The sequence below is a fragment of the Patagioenas fasciata genome, chromosome 17 (assembly GCF_037038585.1).
Source record: "Patagioenas fasciata isolate bPatFas1 chromosome 17, bPatFas1.hap1, whole genome shotgun sequence".
NCBI lineage: Eukaryota > Metazoa > Chordata > Aves > Columbiformes > Columbidae > Patagioenas > Patagioenas fasciata.
The window spans coordinates 1453050-1470320 of NC_092536.1; the positions used below are offsets into that span (position 1 = coordinate 1453050).

The 17271-nt window shown below is 48.6% G+C and overlaps 1 protein-coding gene across 3 annotated transcripts in view; it reads right to left on the reverse strand.

Annotated features, from left to right (window-relative positions):
• Window positions 1–15996: 15996 nt before the first annotated feature.
• Window positions 15997–17271, reverse strand: part of SFSWAP (splicing factor SWAP) — a 29962-nt gene continuing 28687 nt past the window's right edge. For all 3 annotated transcript variants that reach the window (XM_065851280.2, XM_065851281.2, XM_065851282.2), the window contains exon 18: window positions 15997–16430. In XM_065851280.2, the coding sequence (XP_065707352.1) occupies window positions 16365–16430 (66 nt within the window). In that variant the 3' untranslated portion in view covers window positions 15997–16364. The remainder of the gene's footprint in view (window positions 16431–17271) is intronic.

Here is a 17271-nt window from a genome sequence, read left to right on the forward strand (position 1 = left end):
TGCCATGGGGCTGTCGGCCCCTGTCGGTTGTGTCCCCACACTCTGATCCACCCGCGCCAGCGGGTCCCGCGGCACGGCCGCCGCTTCTCCCCACGCATCGGCAGCGTCCCGAGGGGCAGAACCAGGGCCACGTTTCTCCCCCCTCGCTATGGCTGGGTGACAGCTCCGCTCATGCTCAAAACCCAGTGACACAATCGAGGTGGCTGTGCCAGCACCGCACACTCACTGGTACAGTCACCGCTCAGCGCCTCTAGCTCCTCATCTCTTGGGTATTTGGCGCAAGACAAAAAGCAGCTGAGCGTTAATCCCGTGGCTGCCAGACTGTGGTACCCAACCCTCTGCCTCCCCAGCCACCCCTGTGCTCTTTCCCCTCGCACCCCAAACGTGTTTTCCGTGGGGGTGCTGGGTGCCCATCGGTACCTGCCCTGGGGCAAGCTGGGTACAGCATCAACCACGGATCCAAGTCAGTGCATTGTCAGCCCAGCCAGGGAAGTTCACAGCAGCAGATGAGAGAGTCCCTGGTGCTGGAAACACACCCCGTACGCTTTCCAGCACATCAGGAAAACGGATGACTTTTTCATTTTAAAATGCCATGCATTCACATGAAAACGAACCTGCCCTAGGAAAGACTTCCCACCTTGCATCCTTTGCCACACTCTCAGTAAGTCATAAAACTTGCTGCTATGTATTTTCTTCACCAGGCAAGAAACCTTGGCTGCCATTCAAGAATGCGACTGGGATATAACCGTACCAACCAGTCCCAAGCCAACCTGCACGTGATTGTATTCATCCATATGAAAACAGCCCTGAGACTGGACCACACGGTAGCGGCTACAGGACACAGCTATTAAGAGAGAATCTTGACCCTAAAACCTTAATCAGGCAGCAGGAAGGAGACAGGAGTTATTCTTACCCTGGTTTATTGGTGTGGAAGCTGTTTGCCAAGGGCTGACATAAATTGCACAAAGCTTGGGCTGAGCCAGGAGCGGAGCCGGGGGACAAGGGCGATTTACTGCCCCAGCCCTCCAGCCGATCGGGGCCACCAGCCCCGCGGCAGCTGGGGACACTTGTTAAACGTGGGGACGTTTGTTATACGAGTGCACATCCAGAGCTGTTGTAAATAAGGCAGGCCATTACACAGCAGTTAATCCAGGGCTATTTTGCTGATTCTATTGAAGATACCAACCTGTTTATGCTCTGCACATCTCTTATTGAAAATAATGGAGCAGATTTCACCTTAGAGGCTGACTCCTATCCAGTCGGTCTCCGTGCCCCTAAATGAATGATAATAGCTGCCGTGCCATTGTAATTCCCATGCAGCAAAGCATGTTGAAACCTGTTACCTACTGATTGTCCGCAGCACGGATCATCGCTTCTTCCAGCACTGCGAAGAAACCCCAGCGCTCTCCCAGCAGAGGCATTTAATAAATTGACCACACGTCTGTGAGCAGATGCAGATACAACCAGGCACAGGAGGCTCTGAAAGGCCAGATCCCTGGTACCTGGAAATGGCCACCAGAATTAGCAAAAGGGAAGCGTGAAACATCAGGTGCTTTCAGCCCCAGCCGGGGCCGAGGGCGCAACAAAACCTTGTCCTTGCTTATGGCTCCAATTTGCTTGACTAGAGAAAGGAGAGCTGCTTTGTCTTTTTTTGTACCCCTTAGGTACATTGGCCTTTAGCCAATGGGATACAATGCAAGAATTATTTTGAGCAATTCAGGGTTGCTTTTTGTTACTTTAAAAAAAACCCCAAAATGAAACAACCAACTTTCCCGAAGCGATCCATTTTCATTCTGCACAGGGACGCTCTCAGCACTGCAGCACTGAGTGCACTTAAGAAGGCAAAGGCAAGGATTCATGTATAGGAAAAAAAACCTGGGTTTTTGTCCAGTGTTCCAATTAACTTCGTTGGCAATTTATAAGAACGAACTCATAAAAATCCTGAGGCACTTTTTACAGGCAAGATGGAAAGCGGTTTATTATTTTTTCTTTTAATCTTGCGGGAAATTTCCCTTTCTTTCTCTGAAGCAAAAGAAAACAAGTCAATAAATACAGGATGAATCTCCAAAAACTTTCTTTGACTCAAAGGCAACCTGAAATTACGCAGCCTGATTCATTTTGAGCACTCAGCTGGGTGAGCGCATCGCCCCAGAGGCAAACAGCGTTTCTAAAGGCCAGTCCATTAAGCACCACCAAAGCCCCTCCTGCCTTCAACATATGGGGTTAGATGGCACATCGCTCCGTGTCCTTGTCCCCTCAACTCAGCTCCGATTGCAGCACGAGCAGCAGAGTCCTCTGCCAGCATCGCCCTTCCTGGCCCAGGTATCTTCTACACATCCGAGATCTGATAATACAAAATGAACCCCTGCCTGTTCTGACTGCAAAATACCTGCAGAAAATGAGCTGGGATCTTCGCTCCCTCGCTGCTCCTGGCTCAGCGTGGCTCTGGGGCCTGGCACACGCGTTGTGATGGATGTCACCGAGAGTGACACCCCGAGCCCGGCGGGGACCGTGGCCACGCTGCTCCCCGGCTCCCGCCCTCCGAGTGTTTCGGTGCTCGACGAAAGCTTGTTGGTAATTTCAGTGAATCCCTCGAGTTCTGGAAGGGGGATTTTGTTACTGAGAAAGATGTTGTTTCTTTCACAAGAAAAGCAAGTGTCATAAAAAGGCACTTGAGCTGCTCCGGTTGCCTCCAGCAGCCAGGAGTGTACCAGGTACGTCAGGTCACAACAAGCACCAAGGGGACAGGGATCGCATCTTCCCACCTGCTCAGCCTCCAAGAAGCAGGTGTTGTTTGGAGGAGGCTTCAGACAGTGCAAATTGGCACTGAAGCAACAGTGGGATTTCAGGGGGGGAGTGGAAATAATCAACTAGTTCTCAGCTCCTGGATTTGGACAGAACTCAGGGTTTCAGAGCACTTTGTGCCAAGGATTGCTAAAAGCGGGCATGCACAAGGGGGGTGCTGTTACCTCTCGAGACCACATCTGCAGAGGGTGTTTCTCACCGGGCTCGAGCTTGAGGTCTTGGCCAAGATTGATGCACATCCCTGCAGGGAAATGGCAGGACCAGCAGCCTCCATGACCATCATGGACCGTTTGGGGATGCTCAGAGGCTATTTGGGGATGTCTGGGGGAGCCCTGGCTGGGAACAGCCACCTCAGCCCCTCCGCTCCAGCTGCGGGGCTGCTTTGGAGCTCAACAACAAGCAGCTCAGCTGAGGAAAGACACGGGTCTGTGTTTAGATCTCAGCACACAGAATGGATGCACCAAAACACTTCGCTGCAGCACAGCAAGGGCTGCCTGAGACGTTTTGGACAGAAATAAACCATTCTGCCTTGACAGACTGTCCACGGGGGGCTCTGCAGGGAGGGGAGGCTCGGGGCCCCCTGCTCTGCTCAGCCCGGGTTTATCGCCTGTCAGATGAACACCTCTGCCACCGAGACACTGCCAGCCCCCCCTGATCAAATGCATGTTTAACTACACGAGCAGCTCAAGCCCAGGGCTTTGCCACAGGACCTGGCCCAGGCCAGAGCCCGGACCAGCTCCAGTGCAGCCTCCACCACAGTCCAGCACAGAGCCTGCAAGAAAGGCCTTGGGTTTGCTCTTGAGGAGAACAAAAACACACTTGGAAATGCTAAATTTTCTTCCTAAGCCAGCTTTCAGTGACCTTGTTTCCCTCTCTCTCTCCCCAAAGAAGGCAAACCAGCTCTTGTACCCAGCCGTGCCTGTTCTGCTCAAAAGCTGGTGGCCTTGGACCACTCCTCCAAACATCTCCATTCCAGCACAGTTTCCCACTTTTCCATCAACAGCTGCTTCACAGGCTTCTCTGCTCTCCCACATCCCTTGTTTTTATCCCCCGTCCACTAACACCTCTTTAATTACCCCGGCCGCCTCTCCAGTCAATGCTATATCCACATTCCCCACACCCCACATCTGCAGCGACGCCTGTTTGAAGGCTGCCTTAAAACCTCCATCACAACTGTTTCTCCCAGTTTGAGATAATTGGGTGTTAGAGACTGCTTCTCTCATTTATTTCCAGCAGAGGGTAAGACACTTTTACAGGTGTTCCGACACACAGGGGAGGGGAGGAGAAAGAAGTCAATTATATAATCAAAAACTTGCCATATTCATCCCCAGCTCCCTTCCCTCGTGTGCAGACCCTGCCAGCGTGTTGGGGTGCAAGGACATGCCCCAGCAACACAGAGGTCGTGCTTTACCTGTCCCTGCAGCAAACAGCCACATCTCCACCATTTCCAGAGGGCGTCAGCACCGGCAGAACAGAAAGTGCTCCTATTTAGCTCATTTTAAATGAGTGTAACAATTCTTCAGCAACTTTGTGTAAATTAGGGTTTCCTTGGGTACATTTAGCTAATTATCTGGGATTTTAGAGTGGAAATACGACACGTACAACAGCCAGCAGCAACGAGGAGGCACTCTGCGCCCTGCCTGCTTGGTAGTGCATCTTGATCAAAAGGACTGAAATAGTGAAGAATTGAGCAATGTACCTTTGTGCATGTAAAAAACACCAGAAAAAGAGAGAAGAAGGGGCTGGTGGGGGTTTGGCTGCTGGCGAGGGTTGAACCACCACGGCGCTTTGAGCTGAGGCCGTGGGACAGGGGTCCCTACTCACCCGTGTCCCTGTTTGCAAACAGGCTGGTCTGCTCGTGATACTTGGGAAATCTATTGAGGTGGAACCTCAGAACTGAATTCCGGTTTCCCAAATCCGCCCCTGGTTCTGTGGCAGCATCCCCAGCAGCACACGGGTTTAACCGGCCGCCGAAAAGCAGCTGAAGTGCCAGTGATGGCAACAGAACAGAACCCTCTGGCTGCAAACTGCCTGGTACCGATTCCTCCCTCCTGTCCCTCTCTGCTCGATGTCCCGGGGCTGCCGTGCCAGGTGGAGGATTCTCCCTCCAGGAAGGTGATGGGACTGGTCTCCTGCTGGCGTTATTTGATCAACAAAACCAAACCCATCAGCCAGCAACAGAGCTGGTCACTCAGATTCATTGCTCTTCACATGCCTCAAGCACAGCACAATCTCCTGTATGCCCACTTAGGGTCAGTACCTCCCAAGATCGGCTTTCTGGATGCTGAGGGGCTTCTCAAGAGTCTGCAAAACCAGAAGGTTGTTGCTTGCACTGACTTACCTGGTGGACTTGCAGCTTGGGGGACACGCAGAGATTCTGAGCTGATGTCGGTAATAACGGCTAAAGACGGTGCCCGATTCCCGTGAGCTCCACCAGCACTAACCAGCTTCCTACCGAGGAGACGGGGATCCCACCGCACCGTCCACGTGCTGCTGGGTCCTCCGCCTCTCCACAGGAAGGCTGGAAAACGCGGCCGTGTTGCATGGTGACGCTCAACGAGCAGCTCCGAGCAACAAGAAAACCGTGTGCTCAAAACCCAGCGTGCTGATTATCGAATTCATTGCTGGTTTAGGAGAACACAGATTGAGCAGAATTAATGAATCGTGCCAGCTGCAAAACTTCTGGCAGATGGAGCAGAAGAAAAGCAGCCCTGGATGCTGGGGACGATCTTCACCTCTTTTGAGGGAAACGTTTCTACAATGAGCATATATTTAAGTGATGAAAAAACCTGTGCACAGACAATCTTGCTTTTGCTTCAGTCTTTCTTTGAAATAATTATTTCAAACACAACAGCTCTTCAGAAGATCAATAGCTAGGATTATAAAAATCTTCCAGCACAGACTGATTGCTACTGAAGAATTATTACGAAGGTTCAGCTTCACCTTTTTTTTTGTATTAAATAGAGACTATTTACAGCCCCAAAAACTCCATGTTTCAAGATCCGAGATGTCATTTTTAGCTATGCATTCATCTTTTTGGTTCCCATCAGCCACCATCATCTGTTAAGTCAATAGTTACCTTCCCCACCTACCTCTGAGATGTCTTGAATGAACCCATCAGTCAAGGGAGCCTTCAGTGCTCTCGCTGCTGAGGGAAGAAAAAGCACACATGTCAGAAGGAGCCAGGCAAGAAAAGCTCCTTTATACATCATCACCGAGCTTGTTTTCTTACACAAAAGTACAAAGTATTGCTTTATCTATGTGCAGGTATTTAAGATGCAAAACCAAAGAAAATCGCTACGCTATATTATGTGCATTTACTGTAAAGATTACAATAGTCAAGAATTTAATCTATTTAAAATTAAACTCCAAAGCCAATTTTAATGCCTTGACGCAGCTGAAAATCGAGTAAACTCTAAGCTCTAGCGAAGGGGGAAAATGCGGTTTCAAAAGTCGGAGAAGTCTTATACAGCATCTCTGGCACCAGGAAACCTCAGCTCATCTCGAGACACCGCAGGACATTTCTCATCAAATGCCTGCGCACGCAGAACGTGGTGCTCGCGCAACTGGGTTCTCGCAGAACAGGGTGCACGTAGAACGGGGTGCACGTAGAACGGGGTGCACGTAGAACGGGGTGCTTGCAGAACGTGGTGCACGCGGAACGTGGTGCTCGCAGAACGGGGTGCAGTGTCTCAGTGGCACCACCTGCATGGCGGTGCCATCTCCAGACGGTTTCAGCCCCGTTGTACAGCACAACAAGCACAGGGGGCTGCTGGGGAGAGCAGGAGCGGGTGTCTCATCTCTCGATGGTTTCAGCCCCATTGTGCAGCACAACAAGCACACGGGGCTGCTGGGGAGAGCAGGAGCATTCGGCACAGCCGCAGCATCACCAGTGTTCCCCCTTGTGGGCTCGGTTCAAGCTTTTCTTTCTTGTCACCTCTGAGATCCGCTCAAAGGTCTCGGAAACAACACACTGCCCTTTACCCAGGGCTGTGCACCACTGAGCAAAGCAAAGATTAAAAATACCTCGATTTTTCTCCCATAGAACCGATCTGTACGGGATCACGTAAGGGAAGCTGGAGAGTTCAGATCTGGACACGCTCGCCCAGGTGCCAGCTCCGTGCTCCGACCACCCCGCGGTTCTGCCTCATTTCCAGAGTCCACATTTCAGCCTCATTGTTTCCTCTTTCACAGGCCCCTTGGCACGTTAATGTGTTATTATAGAGGACAATGCTTCAGCCTCCCGGTCTGGAAACACGCAGAGGATGGCGACAGGTGATAGGTACAATTCATGAACACTTGTTAATTATCAAAGCCTTTTGATAATATTTATCCCAATAAATTAACAGGTAGAAAGCTCAGCACAATTAGCGGAAGAGCCCAAGGCCTGATGTTATGCACTTGGTCAGACTTTAATTAGTCAAACAGCAACATTTTGGTACAAATCCTGACAATTAAATCCAGCAGCTAATAACATTCACAAGGCTGGGCTAAATTGTGCACAGATAAAAACTGTAATGAATATAAATTAAAACTGGAGCTACAACAAAGACTCTTGGAGGCGTTCCTTGCAGCTCTCTGTGACCGGCAGTGCGGGGGTCAGCACAGCTCTGTGCTGCTGGCCTTCAGCTTACGTATGTTTTTTAACTCAAAACCTGCTCTTTTGTATCAGCCAACCCAGGACTGGCAGAACAGGGACAGAAACGTCCCTCTTTCCTGCCTTTATTTGTAATTGCTGCACCCCTGTTGCTGCCTACAGCCTCACAACACAAACCCCCAGCCAGGAGCGGCTCCTGCAGGGACACATTGACTCCTGCACCTTTGGCTCCGTCATCAACGGGGTTTCAGGAGAGAGGTTGAAGGACACAAATAGCTGAATGTCTTTCACTGCAAGTCCACAATGCAGCTGAGAGCCCGACCAGAGGAAAGGGGAGCATCCACAGCATTTACAGCGTTAGCAGCGTCCGCAGGGCTCTCCCCGCTCGGCAGCCGCGGCCCCATGGAGCCCGCAGGCACCACCACCAGCCCCATGGTCCAGGGTCCCTCCTTATGAAACCTCCTGCATTTTTGCTATGAACATGGGACAATAAAGATATCAGGACATTCTGAAACTCAGAGCTCCTCTTTCTCACTGAATTTTGTTCCTGCATCTCTGAGTGATATAAGTTAAAATATTACACAGAAAGGGCAAATTGCCCTGGTTCCTGTGCAGCAGAGCTGTTCCCTTCCCATCAGGGAGGGTTTTCCCAGAACGACTTTCCGTGCTGCTCCGAGGATGCTGAGGTTCTGTGCCAGCACAGCCCCTCTCCCCATTCCCCACCCGGTGCCGGTAACTTTGGATGTACAAACAGCAAAGGACATCCCACAGTGAGGAACTGGGCTGTTGTGACTTCTGTTGACAGGGAGAAGGGGAAGGGCAGACTGGCACCATGCCACAAATCACCCACTTTAACATATTCCTTTGCTTCCTTTTGAGTTTGCGTGGGTACTGTAGACACGGCAGACAGGCCGACTAAAAGAAAAGTTGGGCTGGGTGATTCAGTGTTCCAATACAGCGCTGTTTACAGCATTTCTCCTTGCTGTTTCATAACATCAACAGTTGGCAGAGTAAAACGGACGCAATTTGATTTGGGGCTGACTTCCTCTCCATTTCCAGGCTGCTGACTTTTTTGAAAGGAACATTTTTACATCGCAATGACAGTGTTTCATTTTCTCCATAAAACCAGGTCTCCACGTAGCTGCGCTTACAGCCGCGCGTTCCAACCAGCTCTTCAGGATTTCAGGATTTAACTCTTACCTCCCTCTCTCCTCTTAAAAGAACTCAAGTCTCCGGAACGTTCTGGTTGCCAGCGCTGCTTTCTCTAAATGGCCCTGAGTTATTTGTCCCACCAGTCGTGCCCATGGCGAGTGGCCCCATCCCCAACTGGCACCCCTTGACTATCACTTTCACACTGCTTTGGCTGTTAAATACAGAACGATTTTCTCTCTTCCTGCCGTTGTCTGAGCCAAATAAACTCATATGCAACTCAAATTACAGCTGCACACCAGCAAATAGCCACATATCTACACAACACAGCGGAAGGTGACACAAGGAGCGATGGTGTGGAATGCGCTGCGCAGAGCTCAGCCGTGCACTGGGCGCTGAAATACCCCCCTAAGAACGTGGAGAAAGGCGAGGGTGTTTGACTTGTCATTTTTGTCATTCAGAGTCCTGGTCTCCTCTGAACCGCAGGATCTGGAAGGTTTTTACCAGCGTTCTGCTAAGATCACGCATTTCCAGGGAGGTTCTGTGGAACCTCCCCACCGCTGATTTCTGTCCGGGCAACAGAAAAGGTATTGAAAGCTCTTCATAACCGAGTGAACGGGATGGCAGTTGAGCTCAAACTATGGGACATGGATAGAAAAAGTAACTATGTAAGAACACGTAATGGGAAGCTGTTTGCTAAGGGAACAGTTCATTTATAGCAGACTGTTGAGAAGCTGCTTTTGTAGCACTGACAATACCTGAATGAAATCAGTGACTCTTCAGTGACTTGACAGAAACTGCGGGTAGATCCCACTTTGCTGAAGCTTTTATTAAGCTGTAAAACTCATTACTAGCAAAGGGCTAAAAGCTGTAAAACATTGGTCTTGAAAGTTCCAGTGTCGATGTGAGGCCTTGAAAAAAATGGGTTTTGAACGGGCTGCCAAGTTCAGAGTTAGAACTGAGCTTTGAGATCCTCGTTACTGAAGCACAAACATTCAGCAGGGGCTGCTGCTTCGGGGTCACGGCTGCTTATGTCTCCCCTAAGGGGATGCCGTCACTTTTGGCACCAGACAGGGGCTTTGAAGAGGCCCAGGATGAAGCTGGAGCAGCCACAAGTCCTGGACCACCCGCAAGTCCTGGACCAGCCAAGCAGAAACCTCGTGCAACAAGGAAAGAAGTGCTTATAAGCACCTGTGGACAGGCTGTTCTCATCCAGCAGAGACCCATTCACAAACACAACAATATATTAGAGAATGCATGGAGATATTTGGCCACCAGCCTGTTAAGGGGCCAAGAAAGTATTTCCCCGAGAGGGTCAGATCACTTGAGGGCTGCCCCAACGTGGCATTTTCAGACTCCACGAGATGTTCTCCTGATCTCTCGCGAGGTGAAATGGGAAGGAACAACTTGGAAGCAGGACAAATAGCAGCCAAATGCACTGCCCCTGGTTTTAGATGCACAGTGTATGTAAGTAACGACTTGGGTTGACATTCCCGTTCATTGTGAATCACCTGCCGTTGTTTAGATGGTGCCTCAGCCAAGTTATCAATTTCTTACGGCTCCAGTTTTTCACAACTCAGTTCTGAAATCTGTGAATGCATTAAATCACGGTACCGTCTCCCTTCTTCACTCCCAAATGAGACAGAACACCAGGAAATCTGAGCCACACGCAAACACAGAACTGCACCTTCTATTGCTAGAAAAAAGGTAAAAAAAGAAAGCCCAGTAGTGGAATAATCTTGAATTGTAGTTGAAACTGGACATTGTCATACGTGGTTCAGTTTTACCTGTGGTCTGACTTCCCAAATGATGCAGCTGTGGGATCTAAGCTACGTTTGCCTGCACCTGAACAAGCCTCTGTGTGCAATCTGCAACACCCATTTGAACCCATTCTTCCCATTTTTAACTCTGTATACTATCCTAATTGACATTTACAACATATTCTATTCTCTCTTCCCAAGCAGACAGGCCACTTACGGAAGATTTCCCACAACACAGCTATTATTGAAGGATAAATAGCAATGTTTACTGTATCTTCATATTCTTAAAGCATAAAGGCAAAGAGCGTTCTTTGTTTCTAGTTGGTATCTCGTGTTTGCTTGTGGCTCGAATACGACCATCGCGTTCGTGCTTTTACGTGTTGTCACAATAAATCCTGCGAATGTCACCAGACCCGAGCCCTCCCTTCGGTGACAATGGGGAGCAGCTCTGAGGATGCGAAGTTCAACACGAGCAGCCCATCGCACATCGTCTCACCCCCACACACCCACAAGAGCTTTTGTTTGTCTCTCTGAGACGTCTCCCACTTATCCATAGGAAGAGTGAACAGCTTATTGCTTCAAATAGAGACACAGACAATGAAACCAGCCCCCTACTTCCCTAATGGCATCCAACCCATTTGCCCTCAACAGAAAAGGCCCTACCGAACTCAGATGTCACAGAAAGCACGATCCCAGCTCTCTGGATCACACCTTCGGGCTCCCAGGATTGTCAGACGAGGTCAGTGATTTTGAAGGCTGGCGGCTCCATCGTTTCTGTGAAGCAAGCGGTGATGGCGCTGCCCGGCATCCTCAGCTCCATGTAAAGCAGCTGTTACCCTGGGAAGGAAGCACAGAATTGCTTCAGCCTCCAAAGATTCAACACTTCATTCGCTGCCAAAGTTGCACCAGCCTTAAAACCCAGCAAATTTCCCTGTCACAATATGAGAGCAAGCGCTTTACACCACCACTTATTGTACCCCCGCTCAAAAAACCATCACACTGCCTTCAAAATCATCCGGCTGTCAGAACCGAGGGACTGTCTCTTTGCCAGTTAAGTAACACTGGACCAACGCCATCAGATTTGCCAGCACAGCTCACTCATTTTTACAGTATTCCCTTAAATTCAACATATAATATCACTCTTTGTCCACTTTGCTTCCTTATCTACAATGCCTTAAAATAGAAATAGCTTTAGGAAAGGATGAAAGATGTGTTTAATTTTTGCCAAGTGTGATACCATTAAAGTCATTAACCACTATTGGTTCCAATGGGAGATTATGAACAGCGGGAATTCAACGTGCTCCTTCTGCAGGATTAATAGCTACAGGTCTCAGCCGGGCTTGTGCACAACAACAGCTGGGGGCTGTCAGCTCTACCATTTCCTGATTAAAAACCATCAGCCGAGCTTACACCCGATGGAGAAGCACAAACAGGAGATGCAGCTGAAGACAAATCATTACGTGACGCACCCAGTTTTAGCACATAGGAAGGTTTTGGCAAAGGGATGTCTGGGTTCAGGGGGTGTTCTTGTTGGATCATGATGTTCAGCTATGAGGTTTCACAGATTACATAGCATATTATTATATTTTTAAATGTATCTGTTTTATAAAGGGGAAGCAGTTCAACAAAAGCTGCTTTAGTATAACCGCCTGTTTTCAGTCCTTGAGACAATTTCTATTGCTGTTGCGGCAGGACGGGGGGCACGCACCCTCGGACCGAACACAGCCCTGTCAAGCTGTTCCAGAGACACGGGACAGCTCCACCTGGGACACGCAGAGGGGAGGCAAACCCGTCATCTCCACCTGGGTTAGGACGAGCGGTCCTGGAGCATCAGCAACACCAACCACGAGCAGCAGAGGATGGCAGAGACCTCTGGAGATGGAGCCAAGGGCTTGGAAACGACCGCACAAAGCCAGAGCAGGGGCCCAGCTCTGCCTGCAGTCGGGTTTGATGTCTCCAGGGATGGACACTTCACTCCACCACCTTTTTGGACAATGACAACAGCCGGGCGTGAACAACCAGAGCCAGAGCTGCCAGCCGCCCCCCGAAGGACGGGAGCGGAGCCATCACACGGGGCTGCGCAGGGACCCCCAGGTCACCAGACGGGCATGTGGTGACACCAGAGTCACCTGTGGGTCCCAGTCCAGGTGAACAAGGTCCCCATCCATGCAGAGGCTGTGATGGACAAACCTCCATCGGCGGCAGGGCGCGGAGGCTGCGGTGAAGGTCCAACGAGGCCGGTTGGGACCATAGGGTCCATTACTGCGTTCAGGGCCCTGCCAGACACAACACAAATGAGCTGGAAATATCTTCCCCCTGACAAATGGCAGCACAGCTCACAGGGACAGCGTGAACCCAAACAGATAAGGGACCTGCACAAAAGAATAATGATCGGCTGTTCTCTCTTTGATACGGCAATTCTGAGAAAACTATTAACTTACAAACTCAATTCACGATTCAACTGAGTAAACCGGTGGCTCCTTGTTATGCAAATACATGGAATGTTTTGTCCTGGGAATTTAAACAATAGATTGGGCCATCTAAAGAACCTTTATTCCTCTGTCAGTATACACCACCACACTTAAACCCCACATATTTCACTGTAAAAATCCAAGGGAGTAAGAGGCTTCCCGTTAGAAATACACCCTGGAGCAGTTGCCTTGTCGCTCCGTGTTGAGGATCCACGGGGAGGTTTCTCGGTGAGGTCAAGGCCACGCAGCTTTCTGACTGCTCTCACAGCACAAACAGCTCACTGGAAACCAACGCTGAGAACGGCGCTGGAGCACACGTCACCCTTCCCATTTGTAGGGCAGCATCTCATGATTTTGGTAAGAAACTCTTAATTGTTGTATTTGATCTAGGATCCTCACCGTGCAGCAGGCAGGGCACCGGAGCCCGCGCACCGCGCACGTTTGACTGGTGCAGCAGCCTGAGGCTGAAGGACATTCTCACACTTACCAAGGTGGGAAAACGCTCATCTTTCCAGCAGTCCTTACAAAATGCGTTTTCCCTTTCCATTTTTCTTTAGAAAATGGATTATTACAGCTTCAGAAAGGAGGAGCGGTGATTACAGATAACTTGTTTCCTTCCTTGTGATGCCAAACCCTCGGACCTGTTTCTTGATCAGAGTTCAGCACAACGAAAGTCAGGCTTTCGTTGTCGTTGGTTTTTGGGTTTTTTCCAACTTTAGCATTTCTGAAGGAAAAAAAACTGTTTTAACAAGCAAGAGTAATAATCTAACAGACAATCCTACCATCACCGAGGCTACCATGCCCTATCAAATAAAGTTGCAGATCAACACCTTTGGATTGCATTTCAACAAGAAACCCCAAACTATACAGGACTTCCTCCTAGAAGAACACATCCTTAGAGTTTTACAAGAAACAGGACAAGAAGAAGCTTGGCTCCCCAAATTCTGCCGGTTCCCATGAAGAACCATGTGGTGTGCACCCCCCACTCCCTGCTGTCCGGGGAAATCGGCGTCTGTCCTTCCCCATCCCATATGGGGAACCCCCTCACCCAGCAGGCAGCTGGACTTACAACACCAAGTATCATCAGGAAACAACCACACTTTCTATTTAGAGATCAACAGTCCAACGCTCGGTCTAAGGAGCAAAATGAGTCTGTTCGTGTGCATCCAGATGGGCGGGCAGGGTGTCCTTGTCAGAACCCCCGTGTCGCGGGCGGAGTGGCCGCGATCCAGAGCCCGGAGATCAGCACCAGCGCTCTGAAACCGCTCCAGCAGAGCTTTCCGTGATGTTTGTCGTGCTGTATGTTCAGGATTAATTGTTGCCAAGAGATTAGCATCCTCGTTCAAATTAAAGGTATTAAATTAATACCCTGGAAGTTTCAAGTTCACTGGAAGGTAAAAGTGGATTTGTTATCAACAGTCGGGACTTGCTTGAAGATTATCTGAGATCCAGTGGGGTGTCACCGCGCCTCGGGTCACCCCGAGCGGGGAAAATTAAGGCAAGAAACAAAGGCATGCTTAGCATGGAGAACGATCCCGAATCCTCCGCTGGGTCAAGCACAGTAACAAAGCAACATCACACAGTTGGCCACCAGAAATAATGGAAAGCTAATTAGCGTGCAGGCAGGTATTATTTTCCAACCAACCGCTCCACTAAAGCTTTTCCTTTTAGATGTAATACATAACGACAGGTTTGGTGCTGAAAGGATCTGTCTAAAAGCAACACATTGAGAACATGTTTGTATCTAAATCACGACAGAAAAATAACCAAACGCTGAGCTTTCAACTTTTAAGAGCTGCACTGAGAAGTTCAAATGGATTTTCATAAAGTTATAGTCAAGTTAACCTACAAGATGAAAATCAGGGCGTTAGAGCAGTGCAGTGCTGTATTTTGCGCTTTCAGATCATAAGGCAAAAGAAAACCGAGTAAAGATGATGCTTTACCATATTAGGAACCTCAATCCACAGGTCTTTTACTTCTTTGCTTCATGTAATTAGTTGCTGAGTAGGGACAGAAGAAGAGGAATAGATGATAAACACAATTTACTTAATTAGAAATCTAATTAAATAGGATTTTCCAATCAGATTTCTTCAGAAAAGATAACGGACATTGCGTTAAACCCCAGATAGCACGAGCTCCCCGGGTCGGGTCCCAGCGGGTCCCCCACCCAAAATCTGCACCTGGAAACAGGAACCCAAACACTTCCCGGTTCCGAGTTCTTGAGACATTCTCCTGGTACTGGTTACATGTTCTCCTGATACCGGTTACACGTTCTCCTGATCCACCAGCCATCATAGCTCCATTTCCAAGCAGTTACAACCCAGCTGGTGCCTGTGACAGACCAAAAAACCAGCACTCATTTCTGAATGTGAATATATACAGAGCAATTCTTCTGGTAAAGCAGTTCAAACCCCTTTAATATGGTGAAAATGCCCATTTTGGCTGGAAAGAGAAAAAAAACCACACAGTAAAGTGCTAGTACTTTGTAAATTCTGGAGAATACAACTATCCCTGCGAGTGCTGAACGCAAACAAGCCTCAGTAGACAATAGTGTACAAAAATGCAGATTAATCTACATTTTCCTGGAGCTAAACGCTCCATCTCGCTTTGTGTGACAAAAGGGAATAAGAAGAAAAAAACAAACCCAAACCCCCCAAAACCAGAAAAAGAATTGCTAAAATATTTAAAGAACTAAAGCAACAACCTTCCCAAAGAGAATAACTCTGCAAAGCAGCAGCGAAACCAGCTGCCCAGCGTATTCCATCACACAGGGGCTTCTTTGCTACTACACGCCAAACAACTGGCATCCAAGCCGCCAATTATTTCACCACGGCGAGCCTCCGGACTCCATTTACGAGCGAAAAATAAAGCTGCTGTAAATTTAACACCGCGCAACAATCTGCAAGAGTTGCCTGCGAAATCTACTTTATGTCCTTTTACATCTCTGTCTCTATTAGCACCATTTCATAAACGCGCACAGAGAAACGCCACCTCTCTCGCACTGGTTGGAAGTTGGTTTTGTTCCAGTCAAAATGTGACAAATACCTTTGAAAGAAGCAGGTGAGCGGTGGGTACGGGATCCTGCATCACCATTCCCGACAACAGTTCTGCTGAGCTCGGCCCAAGCGTGAAGGAAGATCAAACATTTCTCAGCTTAAGGTGGGCAGGGAGGCAGGACAAGTGTTAACCGCACAACTAAGGACTCCACAAAAAGTACCTAATGAAAGATGTTTCCTTCTTTATTACTGTGTAATACTTCTTTCACAGAAACATGATATTTACAAATATACACATATAGACCGCTGATCATAAAATGTTACTGAGGAATTAGTCAAAAAATCAATTTACAAAAACCAAAAACTTTCCAAAGATATTCCGGCTGAAAAAGTTTAATGAAATTTCAAGGAGACGCTTCTGTACAGGGAGGTTCAGCTCCTCCAGTCCCGGCTGTGGACCAGGCGGGCTGTGGACCAGGCGGGCTGTGGACCAGGCGAGCCGAGCTCAGCTGTACACGGGAGATGAGGCAGTTCTTTAAAAAATTGTTCTTTTCCACACCATTTCCTGGGGGCAGTTGAACGGGTCTCAGGAGGCACTGGTTTGGATGTTTTTGGAAGCTGCAAGCATTGCTCTCACTTTGGCCATTAGATCCTGTAGAAAAGAAAAGGAAAATGATCAGCCGTGTCTGGGCTTTGATGAAGCTGAAGCCGAACCTGCAGCAGGGGCTGGCTCGGGCCACACACCCAGCACCTGGGGCACCATCGGCAGGTATTACAGAGACCTTGCCTAAATGAGCGACATAATCTGCAGGAAGTTTGTATGACAGCAAATAAAGTCTGTTTTTACTACAATGCTACCAAGTGCTGCTCTGCGTAGTATTTAGAGCAGTTTCTATACAGCAACACACAGGTATCACTGCAACTGAAATGGAAAGAAACCACAACTGTATCTTCACAAAAGCTGCGGTGAACACACGCACTGAGCACTGGAGTCTGCTGGTAAGCAGAAGGCTCTAACAATTACTGGCTAAAACAGGGCTTTTGTTCTTTGCTTTGTAAACCTGAATGAAGAATTTCCATAGCAGCAGCATATTCACATTGGACACAGTGACTGAAGCATTGAGACTGCTGAGAAACCAAACAGCCGCTCTCAGTCTTGCCCAAGTCTCCAGTGGGAACACCTTTACGTAAGGAAATGAAACTTCATGTAAATGGCATTGATCATTAGGTTGCAAAAAATGATAACAAAAAGTGTGGATAAGTTATGAATTAAAGTTACTTTAAACATTTATTCACAAATGCAATGCAAATGAATAAAAATCCTTAGTTATTTTAAAGCATTTTTCATCTGAAGCTCTCAAAATGCTTCACGGGGAATTCGGCATCATTATTACACTTTACAGATGACGGGATGTGAACGGGAGAAGTGCTGAATTGGTCAGGGCAGCAAAATAATCTTACTAATAATCAGGTAAATTAGATTTCTTCGAGCC